Source organism: Ctenopharyngodon idella, chromosome 10 (assembly GCF_019924925.1).
Source record: "Ctenopharyngodon idella isolate HZGC_01 chromosome 10, HZGC01, whole genome shotgun sequence".
NCBI classification, from domain to species: Eukaryota; Metazoa; Chordata; class Actinopteri; order Cypriniformes; family Xenocyprididae; genus Ctenopharyngodon; species Ctenopharyngodon idella.
Window position 1 is genome coordinate 6435001 of NC_067229.1, and position 12626 is coordinate 6447626.

Consider the following 12626-nt stretch of genomic DNA (forward strand, 5'->3'; position numbering starts at 1 on the left):
CATCATTAAAAACTACTCCATGTGACTCCAGTGGCTTAAACTCAATTTTATAAAGCAAAATATTATCCAAAGCGTGCTCACACAACAATGCCAGCTCTCTCGTGAACACAATACGCATGCGTCATGATTGTGCATTGAGTTGACACGCAAACAAAGCACTCACGTCGCTTCATAAAATTGAGTTTAAGCCACTGGAGTCACATGGAGTACTTTAATGTCTTTACTACCTTTCTGGACCTTGGAGTGGTAGTTGCGTTGGATCTCTATGGAGGGACAGAAACCTCTCAGACTTCATCAAAAAAATCTTAATTTGTGTTCCAAAGATGAACGAAGGTCTTATGGGTGTGGAACGACATGAGGGTGAGTAATTAATGACAGAATTTTCTTCTTTTTTTTTGGGTGAACTAACCCATTAAACAAAATATAATTTAATATGTTTTTCTTCTTCAGATTTTGGGTGAAATGTGGCCTGCACATGTTTTGGAAAGGTTTCGTGAGATTCTCTCAATCAATGGAGAGCCACTGAAGGAAGTGAAAGTTGCCTTTGTCATGTTATCGTGGAGGAAGCACCGGGACAGACCTGGGTGAGCCGTTCGAATTCACCTCGCAGCTGGCGCTGCTGTGGCATGAACCCGGCGTGCAGACAGGCTTTGGTGTGCAACCCTTGGACGGGTCGGATGACTCAAATCCGGGCAAACACACACACTTCGACTGGGGAGGAAACACACAAAGCTCGTATAACAAACAACATTGAATTCTACATTAGCTTCAGTTTCTATCCCACAATGCATTGCTCACCTTCCCTGGGCCTGTAAATTCACAGTGGGTGGACTCCACAGGACAGCCTCCGTTATTAGTATCGCAGGGATTGATGGGAACGCAGTGTTTGCCATCTCCCTTGAATCCCTCTTCACACTCGCATTGAAACTTCCCGACGGTAAATGAACATTTAGCGTTCACGTCACAAATCCCTTGCGAACACACACCTGGAACAGGGTTAGAAAAAGAAGATGGATAGGAACTCGCCTCTGCTTTTAAAGGTACACTACTTTTGGCCCTCTAGCAGTTAAAAACACAACTGCATGCATACAGCGGAAGAACTTTGTTTTGGTTGTGCCTCAGCTCTGCGTGACTGTGCGGATGAATATGGTCATCATACTGCTCATAAAAGATGCACTACTAGGCTTAAGAGATATAACCAGTTTAGATGGAAAGGATCTCAACAAGCTAGCTGAAGACGTTACTGTAGCTTTACCCAGTAATAGACACATTGTGGTGAGAAATCGAGCCCCCCCAGGAATCCTTTAGGACCCCGAGTGATCCCGGGTGGTTCAACAGACTTTTAATGGGTAGTATTTTTAGTACATGATTATAATTCCTGCAAAATCACGTTATGAGTTTAAAATGCGTTATAATGACCATTAATGTCTTTTAAATTACATGGATCATATACTATATAATTAAAGCTATAGGTTGTGAAATCAAGCATTTCTCTTTCTTACTGTTTTTTAGTTAGCTTATGTACTAGCATAGCATACCTCTACCCGATTAGCCTGCTAGCTTAGATTATATTATATTAGGTATGTTTTTTGCTTTCTATATCTGTTTCCAGTTTGTTTTATTATGCAATATATAGGCATTCATTTTATATTTCAAGCAGGTTGTTTGTGCATTTAATGTAATAAACATCATACAACAGTGAAATATTATAATTAGTCATACATCACAGACATCACAATAACAAGGTTTGATCAGGCATTACCACCTGGGTCCTAAAGGAGACCCGATTCCTGGGGGGGACTCGATTTCTCATTACAACGGTACTTCCTTGAAATTAAATACCAGCACAGTGCTACAACCATAATGAAATGACCCTACACAATAGATATTGCTTTACAATGAAATTCGCTAGAGAGCTACATATGGCAATTCATCTGTTCAATAAAATACCTTACTCAACTGTTAAGTAATAAAAACACCATCTCTGCGTCACTTTTACAACATTTCAAATCTCTCAGTTCTCGCCAACTCCAAAAAGCCAAGCCAATGTTGATTCTTGTTTTATTACGAGCTCTGTCGCATTCGCTTTTTGCCTGCAGACTCTCCTCTGTTTGGCTTTTGTTTAAAACAGATGATTCCAGATTTAGAATGCTTTATGTCCACCTTTCTTGCTCGTTGTGACAACAAACCTATGCCAGTCCCACACCATACACACGTCAAAGTAGTGTATTATAGATATGATGAGATACACACAGGTGAGTGACGTATGTATGCAATTTCCTGCAAATCCATCCCATCAGGTCTAAAATATAAACGCTTATAATAGGCTTACCCTAGTGAATCAGGTTAAGACAAAAACACGTTTTGAAGGGAAAGATTGATGATGTATTGACTCATTATTTACATTTTGATTAATTTTGAACAAAATAAATGTTACATAGTGTACCTTTACAAAACATGACACAAAACGTACACTAAATATAATGTTAAATCGGAAAAGTACCTATACACGTTTGTCCGATCTTGTTGTATCCCGGCAGACATTCGCACACGGCACCTGCATCGTCTCCTTTACAGTACGAGTAGGCCGGGCAGTTTGAACAAGATGAAGAAACTGCAGAGGAAAAGAAAAGTGTTATTAAACAAAATCAACATAATGATATTTAACGGAAGTATTTGTATATATTTTATGAAAAATGCGACACGGGTAGATTAACTTAAATTACCTTTATCACACTTTGGTCCTGAAAATGGTGGCTGACAGTAACATTCTCCGTCCCCGTCAGGTCCTGAATTACACTTTCCATTCACACAGCTGCACTCTATAATAGTTTTACAATTAGACAGTTTTATCTTCGAAAATTACAATTATTAGCTTATGCGATCAGAAATTACTGTCGTACAAATAACAGACCTGAAAGGCAGTGGTCTCCATAGGCATTCTTATTCAAACAGTTCTGGCATGCAAAACCTGTATATCCATCCTGAAAAATTGTTGATGATGATGATGATTATTATTATTACTATTATTATAAGTTACAAATGGCCCTGAACAATACATATTTAAATAAATAAATAAGCATCTATTTCAGCAAAAAAGTGTTACATAAAACTGAAGTAGAAGAACATAACATTTAAAAAGGTACCTCTAATTTACTATAAATTATTTATTTAGTTATTTAGTGCACTAGTACATTTACATTTTAGTGTACATTTACTAGTCCAGAGGGGATATTTGTTTTTAACAACCCTACAAGTTTGAATGAACCATCAAAATATGAGGAAAATGTTTTATATTTTTAAAATACTATAAATTTGAGGGAAGAAAAAAACTAAATGTAATTTAGTTTAGTATTTATCTTTAGCAAAAAAAGGCAAACTACAGCTACAGTTTTTATTTTACTACAGGATAAATTAACTTATTTACTTATATAAATTATATTTATTTTATTGCAAGATAAAATGCACTGAAAAACAAAAAGCTCACAGAAAAAGCATAAATTGACTACAACATAATCAGTTATTAATATATTTTTGGTTCTCTCGTTTTTGCATGTGTTCATATATTCTTAGTTTTTGACAGCCTGGCCAAAAATCACGTCGCACAATTTGGCAGGTTTCATTGCGTTATAATTAAAACAACTGACTCCAAGCACAACTACGCAATATGCTTACAAAATCTTCAATACTTTTTTAATAATATTTGAATAAAGGGTGAAGAAGTCCATTTTCCTAAGCCAGACATCACTGCTTGTTTATTTATTTCAACCAAAATTTTACATAAAATTAACAACATTAAATTAGATGAACATAACTTATATTTTAAAAATAATTTATTATACATTATTATTATTGTTATTTTTATTGTTATTATTTATTAATTATATTAATTGAAGTGGCAACATAACTCAGTTTTTTAAAGCAAATACATAAATAAATAAACCAACCAAAAAAAAATTGTTGTAGAGGAATTTATGTAGAGGAACATAACTGTGTTGTGATTTAAAAAGGTAACTCTAATTTTTTTATTAATTATTATTTTATTATTATTATTTGTTTTGTGTTATTACTTACCCTAGCAAAGCTTATTTAAATAAAATTGAAATAAATAAATAAAGCATCTATTTTAACATAAAAATTTAAAAATCAAGGTAAAAGAACATAAGAAGATGGACTTACATTACAAACACAGGTGCCATTTCCTGATTCTCCAGATTCACATGTACCATAACCGTTACACATCTTTCCTGACCAGCTAGGGCAAGCTGGAGAAACACACAGGACTGGTTAGGAAATTCATCACATAGTAGATACTTTCTTACCCAAAGCAACTTAAAGTAAATTTGAACCTGCAGTCTTTGGGTTACCAGCTCACACATTTAACCAGTAAGTAATATCACTGTACTCTGCTAGTATAGTACAGGAGAAACTGATATATGGTGACCCAAAAAAGTGTTAGGACTTTCTTTCATATAAAGCAATGACATTCATGCATTTTTTGTGTATCCAAACGTTTTTTGGTGTCATTGTAACTCACGCAAGCACAGGGGTCCCCAGAAGCCCGGACAGCACTTTTGGATTGTCGTAACCCCCTGACAGGTATGAGCACACCCTTGCTGCTCTACCTGACGATCCCCGATTTCCACCACATATCTGAAACAGGACAGTACACATTAGACACTAACATACTGAACGAACGGCAAGTAAAAGGCTGGATAATCACACACCTGCAGAATTCGGGGTTCTTGTTGATCTTCCTGAACCCTCGCGGGCAGACGACGGCAGCGGCAGCCGCACACGATGTGCAGGGAGTTTTGTTCAGGACTGTAACAGGCGCATCGCAGCGATTAGAGATGGCCTGGAACGACAGAAACACAAATGTGGCTCACGAATAAGAATGCAAGACTGGTACTGTGCTGTGCACAAATCAAGTAAACTTAGGAAATTCATCACATAGTAAATGTGATGAACACATTTTTAAAACATGTTAATGGAACAAAAAGTAAGAGGTTTATGCAAAAACCTAATCTTTCAATGCAAATCCTTTTCGTGTAGTATGTTTAAGTGCTGATAACAGTATGAAACTTTGATACACAGTTAGCTACTTTGGCCCAGATCTGGCCCACATACCGCGTGGAATAATGGCACTTTGGCGTTCTGCTCCTGTTTGCCAGATTTGGGCCACAAGCGGGTCACAGCATAGCCACGTCAGCCGAAAACGAAGAAAATAAACCAAACCTGACCCTAATGTGGGTCACAGTTGATTTTTATTCTAACCCTGGACTTTTCTTGCAGGCCAAAAAGCAGCCAACATCATTGCCTGAAGTGGCCCACATCCGGATCAGGGCTCTAGAGTGCAACCAATTTGGTCGCACATGCGACCTAATTTCTCAATGGTACAACTAAAAAAAATCCGAGGTCGCACCGGTGCAACCAGCCATTCGAGGGAAAAAAAAAAATCTCTGCGACTCTGAAAGTCTCCCTGTGGTTCAACAACAGACACACATTAGCTCCATAGTGTGGTCTAAACCAATCAGAGATAGTGAAGGGCGGACTGCCCCCCCAATCACTTTAGTGATCCGATACCTGAGAATAAACAGGGAGAAATAATCACGAGATGATGAGACGTTTCCTCAGTGATGGCATTTACTTGTATAAGCAACTCTCGCGATCTCACCTGAGAACGTTTGCCTGTATGGATAAACTCTCGCGATACCGTCTGAGAAAGCGAGACATGAGCAATCGATCTCAGATTAACGGATCTACTACAAACATTACTATAATAAAGAATCGATCTCAGACTAACGGCTCTATTATAAACATTACATACATTACAAAATAAAACAATGAAACGATTAATTAATTGACTTTTTCCCCATTCCATTTTCATTTCTTTTAACCACAATGTTAAAACGAAAGTTATTTTGTATATTGAACAGAACTATGACCGTATTAACTGTCCCAATATTAATGTCTGCTGAATAGTGATTAGTACTATGAATATTATAAATACCTATTGTGATGAATACTATGAATACTATCCATTACATGTGTAAGCAGTAATGAAGCACTTTAAGCACCAACACTTTTTCAGTAAGTTACCTTTTAAATAAAGAACTTTATGTTGACCAGATTGTTAGTTAATCATTTACAAGTCAATATTGCCTATATGGACAGCGATTTAAAAAAAAAAGTGAACTTGTAAAACTGCGGTGTTAAATGCGATGCGGTTGAAAATTTCGGCGCACCTAAGAAAAAAAGTTAGGCGCACCAGTGCAACCAGTGCAAAAAGTTAGTCTAGGGCCCTGCGGATCCTATCTGGGTATGAGTTCAGTTGTTTTGCATATTAATATACCACAGTATTTATATAAAAATACCATGGTATTATCATGGTACAGGTCCCAAAAATTTTATTTATAATTATAAGATTATTATGCTACCATATTCAGATACCATGTACATATATATATATATATATATATATATATATATATATATATATATTTATATACCTTCTTGTACTTATTAGAGGTACAATGGTAATATTATCTTTCTTTGGAAATATACCATGGGATGTTACCAATAACCATAGCTATATAGCCCTAGTATAAATCAAAGTACCATGGTATTATCATTTGATATCAGCAATGTACCATGGTACCCCTACTTTTTGCAAGGCATTTACATAGTATTTCAAAGAATGCCATGGTTTACCATAGTACATGTCCAAAAAATATATAAATTAATTATTATTAGTATTGTAAATTAAAATTATACCACCCTTACAAAAAAGTAATGGGTCAGTACCATGGTACAGTGATCGGTTACCAAAAATACCAAAAAGTAGACCTGGTACCATGACAACATCAATTTGTTTAGGTGGTGTACCACGGTATTCAAGCAAGTGCTGTGAAGTACCATGTAAATACCATAATAATTGGTACTACCATGGTCAAAAAAAACAAAAATACCATAGTACTATTTAAAAAGTGCATATTCATACATGGTCATTCAATGAATACCATGATACCATGGCGCATGGTACAACTTTTAACAAATCATTTAAATAGTTACTTAAAGATGTAGACTCCACTTTTCACACACCTTACTCGAATCTGTCTATCATACTATCTATAATCATAGTTTAGATCAAAGTACAATATATCTTCTAGCATCAGCAATGTACCATGGTATTGCCACTTTTTACAAGGCGTTTACATATTTCAAAGAATAGCACAGTATCAGCATAGTACATGTCTAAAAAGAATTATAAATTAAAATCATAACACCCTTACAAAAGAGTAAAGGTTCAATAATACCATGGTGCACTGATCAATTACCAAAAAAACCTGGACCTGGTGCCATGACAATTTCAATTTGTTTAGGAGGTGTACCATTCTATTCACAGAAGTATCTTGGAATATCATGTAAATACCATAATAATTGGTACTACCTGGTCCAAAAGCAAAAAATACCATAGTATTTTTTTAAGTGCATATTCCTTCAATTAATACCATCAGTAATACCAAAGTGCATTTTTCTTCAGTTAATACAATGGTATTACCAAGGTACATGTTCCAAAAATGTAACAAACCATTTAAATAGTTACTTAAAGACATAAACAACAAGTTTTCATGCAACTTACTTGAATCTGTATAATCCACAGTACCGTGAGTCCCAAAATGAGAAGATAAGACATGTCTGCTTCCTCAAAGCCAGAAAAACTCCTGAAAAGTTGTCAGATAAACATATAACACAAACGGAAATGCCTCTCCTGAGACCGGCCACAATCTCCAGTCACAGGACACAACTGGATATCTCTATTTCAAACATCTCCAGAAAAACCTCTTCAGACCTTCTCGCTCATGTGCTTTCAAGGATTTGCATGTTGAGCAGCTTGACACACCAAGTGAGAGAGGTTTGATATGACCACACAGCGGCTTCAAGCTAGAGAAAGGGTGAGAAAAACATCTTTTCCTGACAGGAAAATCACCAGATTTGGTGTAGGAAGTCGATGTTTGTCAGCTGACAAGATTGCAGGGTTCAGCAGAATTTGAAAACGGTACATTGAGCATTAGCAAATTTTTCTTTATCTCAAAGGGTCACATAAATATTTAGAGCCAGCAGAGCTAGGGTTAGATTTGAGGTCGCCTTGTTATTAAAAGTAAGAAACCTGTGAGAAAATAAGATATTTAAACAGTGACATTTATGGATTTAGCAGCACGTTTATCTAGATTATTTTATCAGTTCCTGTGGGAGTCGAACCTGTGACCTTGGAGTCGTTAGCGCATTGCTCTAACATTTGAGCTACTGGAATGATCAAACGAGATTTGAGAGATTAATAATCAAAAACTTTTATCTCCTTTTCTTTTCCACTTTAAAGAGTCTTTTTACACTTTTATTTAAGTGCACTTGTTTAAAAGAAGAATAAAAATGTCATTTAAAGAACTAGATTCTATTGAATTGCAATAGATTGAAATTGGAAAGCAGACATTCAATACAGTTAAAAACAGCAGTGTTCACTCTGCGCCACTGCTGTGTCATCAGTTTGAGACTTTGAGAGTTCCTGCTATTGTGTCTGTTTGCTGAATAGTGATACTACTGACAGAGATAAAAATGTTCACTTTCAAAAGAAAACAAAATTATGAGCACGTCAGGTTAAAAATGGTCATTATTAATTTATTTTTTTAAATGTTTTTTTTGTTATCCCAGTTATCTTGAGAGTATTTGTGCCACATAATAATTAGGAGTGTTTACTAAATATTAAACTTTGGCATTGACCCCTCTTTTTGTGAAGAGGTGTGCTATTGCTTTTCTGAGTGATTGGACAGTTTTTGTACAGCAAGATGATTTAAAAAAAGGCAGAAAAGGTCCTTTAAAGAGGGACTCGTCCAATATCTAGAGACCAGAATATTACAGAGACTTGAAGTTGGGCTCTTTGTCAGTATGCAACCATCCAGAACACTCTAGCAAATGCATAATACTGTGCTAATAACAGTCAGAACACCTTAGAAAGCCACTACAAACACATTTGCAACCACATAGTAATGCCCTGGGAACCACCTACAATGGCTTAGCAACTGCTTAGCATTGCACTAAAAAAACACAGAGAAAAACTTATTGACCACATAGCAATGTATGGCAACTTGGCAACTGCATAGCAACACTCTAGTAACCATAAAGCAATGCACTAAAATCCACTCTTTCTCTGCATGAAAAAAAAACACTCAGAATACCTTAGCAACTGTATAGCAACACCCTAGTAACAGCACAGACATGCACTAAAACTAGTGAGAACACATTTTCAACCATATAGCAACACCCTGCTGACCACCTACAATGCCTTAGCAACTGCTCAGTGATTCACTAAAAAAACATAGAGAAAACCTTAGCGACCACATAGCTATGTATGAAAAAACATTCAGAACATCTTGGCAACTGCATAGCAGCACCCTAATAACCGTATAGCAATGCAGAAAAATCCACTCTTAACACCCTGAAAACCACCTACAAGGGCTCAACAATAAACTAAACTAAATTAGTAACTAAATAGCAATGCATGAAAAAAAGCACTCAGAATACCTTAGTAACTGCATAGCAACACCCTAGTAACAGCATTGAAATGCACTAAAAACAAGCGAGAACACATTTGCAACCACATAGCAACACCCTGCTGACCACCTACAATGTCTTAGCAACTGCTCAGTGATTCACTAAAAAAACACAGAGAAAACCTTAGTGACCACATAGCTATGTATGAAAAAAACACTCCACCTTAGCAACCGCATAGCACCACCCTATAACCATATAGCAATGCACTAAACTCCACTCTGCTACCTACAAGGGCTCCGCAATGAACGAAAAACCACAATGAAATCAGTAACTGCTTAGCAATGCATGACACTCAGAATACATTAGCAGCTGCATAGTAGGGCTGGGTATTGACACAAATTTCACGATTCATATCGATTAATCTGGATATATAACGTAGATACAGTAATTTTCTCAAGGAAAAAAACTCAACTATATAATGAATATGTAATATGGAGATATATTAAGCAAAATGTACCTCTTTAGAGTTAATTTTTCTAGCTGACTAACGAGTTTTTGGTCACTGAAAGGCTTTTCTGAGGTAAATGTAACACGTGACATTGTTAGCCGTTTTATTGAAACACTAATTAAGAGATTACATGAGACATGATACGGATTTCTGTAAGTTTTACAGTATTTTTTTTTAACATACCTTATGATGGTCATTCATGTTTCGTTGTTAACTAGTAACGCGGAAGAGATCGGTTCACGCGCGCTTCCCGCTGCTGCTGCTGCTTAGTTTGAACTGAGGCGGCAAAAGCGAATTTCCATTCCAGATTAAAGAGCGCCAAAACGGTATTTGTTATTAAAATTTCGTAATAAAATGGACAAAATTTAAAATCTGAGACTTTGTTTCATATCAAAAGTAACAAAGCACAAAGCTTATTGCGATTTATTGGATGGGAGGCGCGCTACAATATCCTGTTCATGCAACTGAAAATAGCATAGACTAAAAGATCGATTCTTGGGATTTAAGAATCGATATCGGTTCATAAAAATGAGAATCAATTAAAATAGAGAAATTGATTTTTTTTTTTTACCCAGCCCTATTGCATAGAAACACCCTATAGTTAGCAACCGCATATATAATACTGCACTAAAACTGAGAACACATTTGGAATCTCATAGTAACACCCTGGCAACCACATACAATGTCTTTGTCTTAGCAACTGCTCAGCAGTGAACTAAAAACCACACCAAAAACTTTAACAGCTGCATCAATGTATGACAGATTACTTAGAATATCATAGCAACTACATAGCAGCACTCCAGTAACCCATAGAAATGCGCTAAAAACTACTGAAAATACACTTGCAATCACATAGCAATGCTCTGGCAACCAGCTATCATTCCTACCATACCACAACACACCTTAGCAACCATAAAGCAGTGTCCTGGCAGTAGCATAGCCACTCAGAACACTCCAACAAATCCTACAACATCACCATAGCAACCACGCACAGTGCCTTAGCAGCTACATAGCAACATTCTATAATATAGCTCAGAATGTCTTAGCGAAAAACCACGCAGTCACCCTGGAAACCACAGAGCAACACCCTGGTGACCACCTACAATGCCTCACCAGCTACATAGCAAAGCACCTTAGCAACCATTAAGCACTTCCCTGGCAACCACCCACCAACTGCACTGCAATGCTCATAAAACCACACTAGCAGATCCTACAACATCACCATAGCAACCACCAACAGCCCTTGCAACCACATAGCAATGTCCTGGCAACCACCATCAACATCTTAGCAACCGTATAGATAATTAAAATGTATCTTGGTGTCACATATAAAAAGATGAAATCCGATACTGTTTTTTATTAAATCTCAGCTCAGTCTGTCAAACTTATTCATCTCCACAGCAACAAACATAATGTTCAGAAAACATTACAATGAAGTTGCAAGGCTAGTACAAACTGCCACAAAGCAAGTACTACAAAGTCAATGGCCCATATTTAATAACCGAACATCCAGCATTTCACAGAAACAAAGTATATAGTGAATTCAGCATGACCTTCACCCGGGCCAAAGAAATAACAGGAAGTGACGGGGTCAGACTGACAATGCCCAGCGCTGGACACCTTTAATAAACAGCACAGAGCAAATGTTTCCTGCTTTTCCTCCCTCGTTTAATGACACACTGTGTTAGAAATTATAGCGCTGACAGCTGCGCCAGTTTCCCAGAAGCATGGTTTTGTGCGTGACCCCGTGTGCGTGTTCGCAGTGGTCAATCAGGTCGTGAATGTTTCAGCAACAGGCCCCGTGCCCGCTGGGTTTCAAAGCAGGATCTAATATTGCTGACTCTCATTCTTCGAGGGAACAACATATGCTGGAGAGACAAGAAGAGGTTTTTTTGGTTTGCTCAACCAGGCCTTTGGTTAGTCACATGACACACTTTAGTTTTCGCTTGTCCAAATCTTTTTGTTAGAGTCTAGTTTACAGGCACATTTACCTAGCATTTCAGAGAATTTATGAATTCAATTGCTTCTTTTCTTAAATATAAATCCAATCATTTTTATTTAAAAAAAAAAAAAAAAATTAACTATATCTGAACAAAAATTAAACATATTCCTTCATAGAGCACTGGCACAAAAAGAAAAGCCGGGGGGTGAAAACTTTTGAACAGGATATTTTTTTTCATTTAGTACTGCCCTTTGGAAGCAACAAAAGATACTTGCATGTTTCCTGGAAGACAAATTAAGTACAATTTACCTTGATCTTCAAATTCAAAAAGATGAATTTTTCAGTCCGGCTGAAAGATGAATTTTTCAGCCGGAAGTTTTCAGTTGTGTTTGAGTCCCTCAGTTGTCCTCAGTGTGAAAAGACGGATCTCAAAATCATTCAGTCACTGCTGGAAAGGGTTCAAATATGCAAAAAAATCCTTGAAAACTGAAGAATTTGCAGGACCTGGAGGATTTTTCTGAAGAACAGAGCTCAGTTTAACTGCTCAGAATAAACAAGAGACTCATGAATAACCATCACAAAACATAAAAACAGTCGTGGATCATCCAGGTAACCACACACAGT

At 36.7% G+C, this 12626-nt stretch overlaps 1 protein-coding gene across 1 annotated transcript in view; it reads right to left on the minus strand.

Moving 5' to 3' along the window:
- stab1 (stabilin 1) overlaps positions 1-7941 on the minus strand; it is a 42268-nt gene extending 34327 nt beyond the window's left edge. Inside the window, 9 exon segments of the mRNA XM_051909891.1 lie at positions 581-711; positions 799-986; positions 2504-2614; positions 2727-2822; positions 2915-2984; positions 4180-4265; positions 4538-4653; positions 4728-4858; positions 7646-7941. Of these exon segments, the coding sequence (XP_051765851.1) occupies positions 581-711; positions 799-986; positions 2504-2614; positions 2727-2822; positions 2915-2984; positions 4180-4265; positions 4538-4653; positions 4728-4858; positions 7646-7699 (983 nt within the window). The 5' untranslated portion in view covers positions 7700-7941.
- Positions 7942-12626: the final 4685 nt, after the last annotated feature.